The following is a 12,974-nucleotide window of genomic DNA, read 5'->3' as shown; positions in this document are numbered from 1 at the left end:
CGGAAGGCTTAGAGGACACCGAATTATGTCCTCTAAAGCCAAAACCTCTGATGATGGCTAAAACCTCACTAACCCTCAATGCCGTAGCTAGAGTGGTTAGAAAATTAGCCTTTCTTTCTGGTCACGTGTATTAAGTTTACAGAAAGGAAGAGGTTCGAAACTGCTTTGACATCAAGAACTTCAGACTACGTCTAAGCTCCATCAAGATTTCCGCAGACCTCAAAGATCGTGAAGGGCTTTGTTGTTTGACAGATCCGAATCTCTGAGCCTAGAGGCCGTCAACAACATATTTCCGTATTCTACAATCGTTGGGACTGTTAGCTTATCCCATAATTCAGACGGAAAGGGAAGACGGTAAAGTAATTCACAGAGGTGGAGTGTAGGAGCAGTCATTCTTCCTGCACTATCTCCAGAATCGGCCCACTCCGATTGTACACTGCAAAATATGCAGCACTGCTTTGCTTTGGCAATGAGACTTGTAATTAATCTTGAAGATCCTCTCTCGCTTCTCGACAGTCTGAACGCATCCGACTCAGAGCGGAGAGGTTTTAGGTACCTCTCGAAGTGAGGCTGTTAGAGTAGACCGATTCTCTCGGAAGGGTCTTGGAAAATGCCCTCTGAAGGACGTGACCTCTGTGAATCCAGCCTCTCGAAGGCCAACATGGGGCGATCAGCATCTTTCTCGCTCCCTCTGACACCAGCGATTATCTTATCAGCTTTCCTAAGCTTTTGAATAGGGGAAAAGAGACTAACCAACTATCCCCATTCCATACTATATGATTGCGTCTATTGCTACCGCTCTCGGATCGAGAATAAGGGAGCAACGTAGAGGAAGCTTCTTCGTCTTCAATATTGCGAAGAAAATCTACGGAAAGGACGTCTCCAACGTCTCCACAAACTCTCGACATACTTCTAAGCGAGGATTACTCAGACGTCAGTAGTTGCTGCCGCCGATCGAGAAGATCCGCACGGACGTGCAATAGTGTAACGAACCTCTTGAGGATCGTTACGTTCCGTGCCTATGTCGATAACCATCTCTCTCTTCTTGGGATATGAGAGAGCTGCGAAATTATCTGAGATGATTTGGACCAATCGACCAAAAAATCACTCTTCGAGGAACTGGAGAGCAACCAAATTGCTTCCAATTCTCTTAGATTATGTGCCAGGACCTCTGTACCTCTGTCCGGATGCCTGGCACCCTCTCGGTATCACCTGAGGTGATCGTCAACCCATTGAGAGATGTTTAGAATTATTTCTAGATCTTTGATGTTATTTCAGTCCTCCTGCAGGAAAAACTGTAGAGGTCTGAATTGCAGTCTATTCAGGGAAACAAGCTTCTCCAGCGAGGGGATGGTAAATGGTCCGCCCCAAGCAGGACTCATCCATTCCCTCACTAAGCATGCTTCCTTCCCTAATAAGGCTGCGCTTTGCATAAGCAGGAGAGCATTATTATAGTGCTATGCCGCGGTAAACTCGTACAGAATTCTGTTACAGTGCGGTAAGCAGCGCTGAACAGGTCTAAGAGATATCTCTGTTGAAAATTTCTTAGCAATAGGAAGTCGTGTTTATTCATGATTACTAGAAATCCCCTCAAACCCGAGGCGAAAGTCATGATTGTAGGGTAGAGATATGGTTCGTCAATCAATCCCGCGGGAGAGAGAGACGTAACCGACAGAGCTTAACAGCGAGCTACCTGATACTGAGTTGGTGACACTGTGACAGTCACAGGCAGCAGGCATCAGCTTATGTTCACCTTCTCGCAGTCTGATGCGAGTTGCCAGCTATTCTATTCATCTAAGGAATAGATTTTGATTTTACATTATTTCGAACAGAAACTCTCAAGTTGGCATATTTAAGCGAAACAAAATTCGCTAAATACAGAAGCTGATTTTGTGTGTTTTTTTGTCGTAACATTACGCTTAATTAACCAAATGTTAAATCGGAAACTCCTGGAAAGTTGCCTGGAGTACCGATTAAATATACTGCGTCATCCACAATGACAGCAACCTTCTCGTCTCGCACTATTCTGCCTGAGTTACCAGCTACTCTCTTCTACTAAGGAATAGGTTTTGTTACTATTATCGATAAGGAAATTCTCAAGCAGGCATATTTAAGCGAAACATAATTCGCTAGATGCCGACGCTGAGTTAGTGTTGTTGTAACAATACCTTTGTTTAGCGTTGTCCTTACAGCGGAAACTCCTGGAAGTTTGCAGGAAGGACCGATTAAATACATTTACAATAACCGTCTTTTCGGTTGCCATCTGTAGAGGTAACCATGATTATGCGTATATGACTTGAACCCTACATTAGTAATATGACGCAAAGATAAAATACGTAAGTATTGTAGTCACTTGAACATAAAATTCTCTCTAATGAATGAGAGCTCTCTCGAATTTTGTTTAATGAGAGCTTATCCGCTAAGCGATAAAATGTTATGAAGATCTTTGTCAATGAGAACTAACCCATTTACATGACAGAAAGTAATCCAGGAATTCGAGCATATAGTTTTGTTTTTCCCCGATTCCCGCATAAAAATCGGAAGGGGAAGGGGCAAGATTCCTAATCAGAGAGGCTGGGCTTCACGACAGGAAGGACCTTAATGTTCCCCTTCGGCAGCGCAATCCCGAAAGCAGACGAGGCGTTTTTATGACACGAAATCTGCTTACAGTTTTTCCTGGAATTCATCAAGTGAATGGATTCTATTGAACGCTCCCTTCGTAGAAAGCGAAGTAGGGACATCTTGACGAGACCAAACTCCTTCCTCTACTTCGACGACGCCCTCTTAAAAGAGAGTTCTTGCAGGAATCCTGCCGAACGTCTTGATGCGTAGGACGCCTATCGTTCTTGAAGAACGTCCTGGCCAGTGCTCTACCGAGCGTCATGACGTGTAGGATGGCCGAGCGTCTTCAAAAGCGTCCTCGCTAGCGTCCTGGCGAGCGTTCCTCGCTAGCGTCCTGGCGAGCGTCGAGCGTCCAGATGTGTAAGACATCGAGCGTCTTCCAAAAAGCTTATCAATGTTTATGACGTCGAGCGTCTTCCAGAGCGTCCTGATGAGCGTCTTTCGTGTAGGACGTCGAGCATCGGCAAAAGCTTCCTCACGTCTCAATGCGTAGGACGTTGAGCATCTTCAAGAGACGTCCCGCGAGAGTCTTACCGAGCGTATTGGTGCCTAGAACACCAAGGGCATCTCAGAGAGGATCTTGTCGAGCGCCCTGATGCATGAAAGGCCATAAGACTTGACCATACCGTAGACTTAAAAGTGAATTCTCTACTACATTCATCTTCTCACTAAGCATGTACTCTAATAAGCCATGCTTTCGTAAGCATGAGAACATTATATATATAGTGTTCTGCTGCGTTAGATCCTTTAATAAGTTACCTACGGTAATCAGCCTTGAAAGGCTGGAATATCTTTCTTATTGAACGTATCTTAGCAAAAGGCAGACAATATTTTATTTATGTTTGCTTAACTATCCCCTCAATCCGAGGCGCTAAGACCGCGATTGTAGGGGAGAGATACGGTTAGTCATTCCATCCCGCAGGACCGACCTCTCATGACTGAGCAATAGATGGTTACTGCGTTGGTCTAAGCGATAGCAGCCCCCTCCGTTAGCGTCTTCTGAAAGGCCACCCGAAAAGCGTCCTGGAGAGCCGCACACTGCTCCTGAAGTGTGAGAGCCCTATAGGAAGACGTAAGGCTATCGTCTCCAAGACGGCCTTAAAGACTTTCGTTACCTTCTAACAAAGACGGTGGCCGCCTGTGCAACATTTTTGCGTCTTAGTAATGCAAATGAACATATCCAGACACGGGCGCTAAACAAAAAAAAAAGGAACGCCGAAGCGTTCCGCCAAAGGCATCGTCGCGAGGTGCTTGCCGAACGTCCTGATTGCATTCTTTGAGCGTCTTGAAGAGCGTCCGGAATAGAAGAGCGACGAACATCAAGGGAAGCGTCATAGTGAATGACGTGCGTCAACAACGAGTAACTTGAGAGGCTTCCTGGCGAGGGGAGAGCCGCTCATGAAACGCGAGCGTCCTAAGCATAAGTACGGTGATCGTCATCAGGGGACGAGTCTTTCAGGACGTTCGCCACTCTTGACAAAAAAACGACGGCCGCGGTGCGACATCTTGCGTCTTTGTCACGCTCATCGACACTGCAGAAGGGCATTTAAAAGGACGCCTGTGTGTTCTTGGGTATGAGGAATTCTTTGCCCTTCTCCTGTCGAAAACTAGGATAGTCTGTCCAGTGTCATCTCTGTCCGCTGACAGAGCGTCCCTTAGGGACGAGTAAGATGCGCTTGGCGAGCTGTTTGACTATGCAAATCAGCTTGCCGGACGTCAATCTTATGAGCTTGAACAATATCCCGTTTCGTAGTAAAGCGAAACGTCACCATAACGTATACATAACGCCATGAGGGGAGGAGGAAACCTTAGCCGATGACAAATAAGACCTCCTTGGAGCGTCCACCAAATTGGCGAAATCTCCTTGAGAAGAAGACGGTGCTTTCAATCCTGCTTCTTCTCCTGTTTCGTACCAGATCCAGCTCTCCCCTTTCAGTCTAGATGGAGGAAGTGCAAACGAAGTCTTCCTCCTCGATAGAGCGTTGAATGTCTCGAAAGGCGTCCTTGTGAGGGTCCTGCCTTAAGGACATTTTTAATCTCTTGACCAAGACGACAGCCGCTGTGCGACATTTTGCGTCTTTGTCACGCTTACGATATTAAGTCAAGCCGAAGGGACGCCAGATCGATGTGGGTTCCCCGCCCCTAACCCTCCTTCGGCTTTCGACATGCCCTCTCCTAGTCCTGGGAGTCCGACAGAGGTCCAGGCCTAGAGGCGTTATGGGGCGGATCTGACGTTCCCTCCTGACGAGAGAGAGGACGTGAAGCGTCCTCTTCTCTAAAGCTTCTTAGAGGGCGCGAGTCCTTCCGAGAGCTCCAACCTTGCGGGAGGACGCCTCGGAGGACGAGAAGCAATCTTTCATGATTCGTGCACGTGCACGATCTTTGGCAGCCTTATCCTGCCGAAGGGACGCCAGATCGTGGGGGGGTTCCCGTAACCCTCCTTCGGTTTTCAACTTGCCCCTCCCTGGTCCTGGGAGTCCGACAGAGGTTTAGACCTAGAGGCGTTATAGGACCGATCTGAGCCCCCTCCACAACACTAGGGGGGGGCAGAATCAACATCACTACACTCACAACACTGATTGGAGAGCGAGCACTTTTTTCAAGTTTACTTGATGTAATCCACAATAATAGAAAGGGCATTACTTCTCACAGAACTTCCTCTAGCCGTAAGCCATACCACAGGGTTAGGCAAAATAAAGTCTACTGGAGGTTAGTAGGTTCATTATCCTAACTTCTGTTACTGTGGAGGAAGACCTCCTGATTCTATCACGCTCTAATTTGCGTACATACGAATCATACGTCTCTTTCGGAATCAGTCAACATTACACTAATTACATTGATCTCTCAACAAAGAACATGTAAACGTCATGTATACTAAACGAGTGTCTACCGAAGGTTTCGTAGCCCCCTTCCCCTTACCCGTTTGCAGACAACAAAATCTGAAACTAGGCTACCTAGATTCAGACATCATATGCAATGAAAAATTTTGTTAATTAATTTATGATAGCGTATCTAGCCACAAATCCAAGTCAATCATTCAAAAAAATAAGTAGGATACTTAAGCGGCTAATGAAGTTTCAAAATCCTAGGCGGAGGTAGTGGGAACAGGTGTTTTTCACTACCGCGACAGAGAAAAATCTGAATAGAAAAATGGGAATGATTCCTGATATCCGCCTCCCAGCGGCGGGAATGGGTACTAACCACCTGGCCGCCCACTGCGTGTCGGGAGTTTTGAAATTCTGTCGGACGTCGGAGAATACAGCTATATATATCTGACACGGTAAGTTTCATGACAAAAAGGATGCTTATGTACGTATAAGCTTACCGCATCAATCGTCCGACCAGTCAGTGTAAGTTCGAGTCCTATCCTCAACCTGAAGGAAGAGGAGTGGAAGGACAAGGTGTGGAAGATGGAGAGAGGCCAGTCACTCTCGCATCCTTCTTACCTCTACAATTGCACACCATAGACGAGATGCAACTTGTCCTCTAGAAGGAGCTGGGTAAGCAAACATATCCTGCAAGCATCCACCACAAGGAAATGAGGTTCCAAGGACCAGTGGGCAGGCCAGAAGGGAAAAATAGATATGGTCGCAATGACCTTATCCATCTTCCTGTCCAACATACTCTTCGGAGTGATGACCAGTACCCATCCACTGGACTATCCAACTGCAGCGAAGTCTCTCACGGTCTCGTAATATCCGCAGCGGATAAAGACACCGACACTCCATGGTGGGTGTCGATCCTTATGGGTACAGGAACACGCCAATAGGACAAAGTAACGACTGATCTGCATCAACCAATACAAAGTCCACAGCGTAGCTTGTGACGGTCTCGGACTCTTCAACACCTGCCGACTGACTGCGCTCGGTGTGACCGTGCGAGGCGAGCAGTCATGCACCCGAGACGTAGTCACGTGACACTCGCCTTTTGAAGAGTTATGCCGAGAAACCATACAAATCGTCTATCTTGTTGCCACCGATGTTGGGAGACGAGATGATGATTCTCTCAGGGCATGTGCCCATCAGACGGAAGTCAATTGCCTTCTAAAGACCGGGGTCCCTGATGGCAAGACATTAGTTCTCATAGTAGTTGAGTCTCAACTGAGAAACAATACTATGTGCCAGTGAAAGACTAAGGTGATTTAAGTGAATGCAGCCCTACATCTTCACAGCTGAATCGAGAAGTTAACTCTCAAGATTCTGAACACAGAAAAAGTCCCGTCAATGACACCAACCAGTGAAGACGGCTTTAATCGCTGTTGTTTTACAGAGGACTGAAAATGCTAAACCACTACTTCATTGCTGTTCCGTGAGAAGTCGGAGTTGCAATCAAAGCGGATCAGGGAGGACATTTCTATACTTGGAAGCAGAGCTGGCAGGGAGGGGAACAGGCGAGGTCTTTCATTATTCATCTACAAAGAATAATCGCACACCTTAAGAATTACGAAATGTATATTAGAAGACAAACTCAGATGTCTGTCGCTGCGATGAAGCGGAAGACTAGGCTACAGACTTCTGTTACCATGAGGTAAACAGAAAGATGATAACAAGTCTAGTGAGATATCTCTGTCTGAAAATTCTCTTAACAGCAAAAGGCGATGCAGTAGAGATGGTCATGCACGTATGCGAGAATTCCAGCCAATCAGAGACCTAAGTCTGTGATTGCCGGGCAGAGATTCGATTCGATTCAGTAGTCAATCATCACAGAGGACAAGAGACAATAGCCGACCGAACTATCTCAGAGAGCCAGCTGGTACTGGGCTGGTAGGCAGCCCGTACACAGCTAGCTCTCGTTCACTTGTCATCCTGAGTTGCCAGGTAATCCATTCCAAGAAGGAATGCGTTCAGCTAAAACCATCAAGTGCAAGAAAATACGCTCGAGCACTTGCATTTTAACCAAGACGGATTTCGGTGAATGCAAACGCCGTGGTGTTGTTGTAACAATACCACAAGTATATCTCAAAATCGAAACTGGTAACTCTTGGGAGGCTTGCAAGGCAGTCCAAAGTTGTAGTTCAATTAAGAAGATACTATTCGTCTCGGTCACAACACGTAGAGTTAACTACTGTAGGGACAGGAACCGTCTTGCTGCCTCTCAGAACCTGCTGATCCGCGAATCTGCAGGGAAGACTCTCCCTGCTACCGTATCGATCAGCATGCCCAGGTACTTCTGACTTCTCGTAATTCACTATGATCCCCAGATCGTGGCAGAATTCGAGGAGTTGATCTCTGTCCTGTAGCAACTGCGAGCGGGAGCTCGCCAGGACTAACCAATCGTCGAGATACATACCTCAGAAGACGTATCCCAAGCAAACACCAGTATGAACACTCGCGTGAACACCTGTGGGGCGGTTGAGAGACCGAAACAAAGTGCCCTGAATTGGTACACCATCCTGTCAAGGATGAAGCGGAGGTACTGCCTGGAGGATTGATGGATGGGTATCTGGAAATACGCGTCCTTCAGATCCACAGAAAGCATGAAGTCGTTCTCCTTGATGGAATCGAGCACTGACCGTGCCGTCTCCATCGTGAACCGAGTCTGGCAAACGAATCGGTTCAAGGGAGAGAGATCTATCACCGCGCGCCAGCCCCCCAAGGACTTCTCCACCAGGAAAAGTTAACTGTAGAAGCCCGGCGACTGATCCCATACGATCTCCACAGCACGTTTGCTCAGCATGGCTTCTACTTCCTGCCGAAGCGCCATGTCCTTAGCCAAACCAGGAACGTACATCTGAAGATGATGGACCGGGTTGGAGTTGAGGGGTGGCCGAGACTCGAAGGGTAGCAAATATCCCTCCCGAAGGACGTTCACTCTCCAGGTCTCCGCTCCGTAGCGCTGCCATGTTGCCCAATGGCTCGCTAGGCAACCCGCTACTTCCGGCAGCAGGTAAGGGGGAACGCCATCCCTAGCGTTTCCCTCCTCTCTTCGACTCTTCCCGGTTCCTCCTCGAGAGAAGGAGGGCTGGTTACGTTCATCCCTTACAGTCAAAGTCGAAGGGAGTCTTTCCTCTCGGCTTCGACGAAGCGATCGTCTTAGCCGCAGAGGAAGCGCTAGCTAAACTCTTGGGCTTAGTCGCAGTTGTGCGAGGTTGCCCAGCCACCTTCGAGACTGCCTGGTGGACTAAACATTCACTCTCGTCAGTGCGCCGTTGTTCCACCGCAGCGTCCACCATCTCTCTGGGGAAGAGAGAGGAGGCACTCTGCACCGGTCCGTTGCAAAGACCCAAGGCCACCTCTAGCCAGCCGCCTTGGTCACTCGAGTGAGGACAGCGTCCCTACGCCTCAGTACCAGGTTGGCCCACAGGTTAGCCGTTTGGTGGGCTAGGAAGGAGATAGCCCTACCTCCAGACTGGCACAGTCTCACGAAAGCCAGGTCCCCTTCAGGAGTGATGTTTCCCGAGGAGGCCGTGGCTTTAGACATTGTGAGGGACCACAGGTCTAGCCACGAGACTGCTTGGAATGCTACCATAGCGGTAGATTCCAAGGCAAGTGCCTCTTGCTGCGAGAACCAGAGGTTCTCCAACAGGATCTGCTGCAGAGACACCCCCAGAGTTAGCCTGGCTAATTCCAGACTAACCTGTTTGGGCGGCAGAGGGTCCTCTGATGGCACGTAAAAGCACCTCTGTTACGGCAGAGGTGGGGGAAGGAGCTTGGCCGACCTGCCGGACCGAAGCGAACCCTCCTGTCCGGAGACGAGAGCGTCCACCTGGCTAAGCACACTGTCGGCCAAGGCTGATCGCGACAGACCCACTGTCGTCCTGGGTTCCTTTTTGGGTTCCTAGAACGACTCCAAACCCGATGTAGGCTCGGAAGGTGTGAGCAGCAATCCTTCCCCGAGGTCGTTGTGCTGGCGGATCAGCGCAATAACCTCAGCAAACAACCTCTGGCTCTCGGGAGTGACTGCGTCCTGCGGAGACAGACCGTCAAACCCGTCCAGCGAGAACGCCTTCCGAGACCCTCCTCCTTCCAGAGGAGGAACCGCAACAGACCCCTCATGGTCTCCTCCTGCCACTTGAGTGTACGATCTGGTCAGTCCTAGGACCGTGCCAGATTTGAGCTGCAGGCCTGGTCGAGCAGCTGGACCAAGAACAGCGGCGACGACGATGACGACACCTTCTTCCTCTACTTCTTCTTCGTCAGCTTCCTAATCCCAAAAAATAATTATATACTTAAATTTGAGTCAGAACCGAGTTACTTTTTCAATAACGAATATTTTCAAACTAATCATCATAAATATGTAAAATATTGATGTTTTACTATTTATCTAAAAAATTATCGAAGTGCACGCTTTGTTGTCTTCTTCTACCAAAACAGTTGTTTACTAACAAATGTGCTGGTAAGTTTCTGTGTTCCGATTGTTGTGATGAAAGTGCCCCAGCGTCTGTGGGTACAAGTGGTGTGCGGATTTATCACAGGAAATGGGAAGTTTATTGACACAAGAGACTCCATAAACATCAAGATGGCGTCAATCTTCTAAATATTTTGAGTTGTAAGTAAAAATGTTGGGGTTGTTTACACATTACCGGGCCAGTTGCTCCCTACTTTGTTTGTTGTTGTTTTGGTATCGCGACACCCAAATCCATCCGCCACGGTAAGTAGCCTTACTGTAACCCCTGTGGTTAGTGCGCGCAGCGCAACATTACCTCTTGCCAGAACATGCCGTGCCTGCCAAGAATCTTTAAATATGCGGATAAGGCGCGAAGCGCCGTTCCGCCACGGCCTTACTGACAGCACACACAAATCGATCGTCGCGGATATGTATACCTAGTAGCTCCCTACTTTGTTTGTTGTTGTTTTGGTATCGCCGCCATATTGGTTTTGGTGTTCTTCCGCCGATTTCGGTCGGCGGTCGAGTGGGCCCGCTAATCTGTAAGTGCTCCAAATGTTGAAAGCTTTTTGGTTTTGGTAAGATTTGGACTGTCGTGGACATCCTTTCCACTACCCTCTGTTTAAATCTTAACATTTGGCCTTAATTTCTAACTTTGGAGAAAATACTTACTTCGAAAGGAGAGTAGAGGTCTTTAGCTCCGTTTCTCACCAACAACAAGTCGCGACTGATGCCCATCTCCGGTGTCAGGACGCGTTATAATGTACTTTTTATGGGGTGGTACACATTGATCGTACATGGTCCACCCCTATAACATGCGGTGTTTTACCCTAATTGTATAGGGGAGGTTATTGCCCATTCCATCGTCTGCAGGACCCTTCCCCCGATTTGGTGCATTGGGGGGGTTCTTGCCCATTCCCCCTGTCTGCAGGACCCCCGAAATAAATGGGGTATCCTGCCGGTTCTGCATAGCTAAAATGAAAAAGACCTTAGAGTGGAAACCTAAAAAAATATATATATATTTGGTTAGTAATTTATCAAGCTCAAAGCCGACACCCAGAGGGAAAAGTGTGATGACAGGATGTTTCCCCGCTAAAAAAAAAGGGGGTGGGGGGGTGAAGGACCCGAAAGGAAACGTCAATCTTCAAGAAATTAAAATATAAAAATGGCAAAACGAGAAAACGACGAAAGAAAGCTAAACTAGGTAGGTATAGCTACTATACTACCTATTAACGACTCACCAGTGCCAATTATTAACGTTGGTGGCGTCGGGGCGCTCCTCCACTATCCACCTGGGATCGCCCTCGCCCCATTTGGCCATCGCTGGGATTAAAAAAAAACACTAATGCACCTGAAGAAGTGTCTGAAGTGACTGGAGAGTCTCCGAGACTCGTGTTGTTCTCCTTCCCTCGAAACTGGCTTATACTGACGACGGGCGCAGCGTTCCACCGCTTGCCGTCAGGATTAGAATCTTGGGTAGGGAGTCTTTTAATCGTCATTATAAAGCGCGCTTAGTGACCTTAAATGCCGTTTAATATTTGGTTTGGCGCTACTAGATTATTTATTACGATAAAAATGTTTTTTCCTTCATTTATGTGCCTCATTTCTGGCTCATTTCACACGCCCACACGGAAAATTCATACCAATTCGTTTTCAGCCTGGTAGGTACTGTCGTCAGAACCTCTTTCTAGAATTTTCTTTTATCCTTATTTTCTCCTATATGAGTGTTTGTAAGTATATATAGATATATAAATATCGTTTGTTAACAATCTAAGCGTTTTATTCCAAAATCCCTATCATTTATATAGCATAGTCTGTCAGAGAAGAACCAATACAGAAATCGAGAACAATTCCTCCCTCATTGTGTGTGGTAGAGGTCGACTCGACCAGTGTTTACCTTTTTCCTGAAAGAATCGTTTCGGGAATATTCCAGAATTTACGCGCTGTTTGTGGTGTTCTCTTCATGCCAATGATTTTATTGTTTTTCTATTATGTAACATCATAATACCTAAATATTTATATCCAGGGGTAACAGTTTAAAAGCAACTTCAACGCTTCTTTTATCCTTTAATCAAAACCACTATGAACACTGATTTATAAATGTAGGGGCAGACTAAACGCAACTCCATATAAATAAAAGTCCATTTTGGTACCAGCTGATGATACGATTTTAGATTTAATTGTTTCCAGTCGGGTAAATAACTGATTCTTTATCAAAATTGTCGAGACTACAAACTAAAGTGAATATGAATTTTTAATCAAATCATTCCATTCATTGCTTAGGTACATATTATGCATGTAAAAGCCAAGATATATCAAGTAAACAATAGGAAACAGACATCATCAGGATACCAGCTTATCCTTAGATATCTATATATCTATGAGTTTATCAGTGGGGGATTCAGAGGTTGGGGGGCTCCTGGACACGTGCCGCCCCCTCCCCCCGCCCCCACCCATGGATATGAATACGTAATAGAATATGTATTGTTTTGGTGTTTTTTTGCGATAAATCTTTATTTGTTGTAAAAACTTGCTTATTTGATTATTATCTCAATAACAACAACAGCTATGTGCATATATATAATATATATATATATATATATATATATATATATATATATATATATATATATATATATATATATATATATAGCAACTGAAACACCAGCAGGGAAGCACCATCTACATATCAGTAAGGACACCAAGGCCAAAACCCGGAACAGCATTTTGTACAACTTTATTGGGACATGTTTCGAGTAGTACTATCACTCATTATCAACCTACAAAATTAAAATGAATGACATTATAGTTCTTGCAATCAAATTCACAATAATAAAATGACATGTATAAAAATGATAAGAGTACGTTAAAAGATAGCTAATACTTAAAAAAATAGAATTAAAAATTGCTAAATGAAACAATTGAGTAGATAAAATAAAATAATGCAGAATTCAAATTTAATTCACAAAAACGGATGGTACAAAAGAACAGTAAATAAATATACTAAGTCGATATACAAACCAGCA

General features: G+C 46.1%; 1 protein-coding gene across 3 annotated transcripts in view; it reads right to left on the bottom strand.

Annotated features, from left to right (window-relative positions):
* Window positions 1-11,381, bottom strand: part of LOC135203566 (activator of 90 kDa heat shock protein ATPase homolog 1-like) — a 47,396-nt gene extending 36,015 nt beyond the window's left edge. Inside the window, exon 1 of one of the 3 annotated variants that reach the window (XM_064233315.1) lies at window positions 11,190-11,381. In XM_064233315.1, coding sequence (XP_064089385.1) covers window positions 11,190-11,269 — 80 coding nt within the window. In that variant the 5' untranslated portion in view covers window positions 11,270-11,381. The remainder of the gene's footprint in view (window positions 1-11,189) is intronic. The other 2 variants (XM_064233314.1, XM_064233313.1) reach the window with 2 other exon arrangements.
* Between the last annotated feature and the right edge of the window lie 1,593 nt (window positions 11,382-12,974).

The sequence above is a fragment of the Macrobrachium nipponense genome, chromosome 36, assembly GCF_015104395.2.
Source record: "Macrobrachium nipponense isolate FS-2020 chromosome 36, ASM1510439v2, whole genome shotgun sequence".
Taxonomy (NCBI): domain Eukaryota; kingdom Metazoa; phylum Arthropoda; class Malacostraca; order Decapoda; family Palaemonidae; genus Macrobrachium; species Macrobrachium nipponense.
The sequence above is the reverse complement of the archived record's forward strand: the minus strand, read 5'-3'. Positions and strand labels throughout refer to the sequence as shown.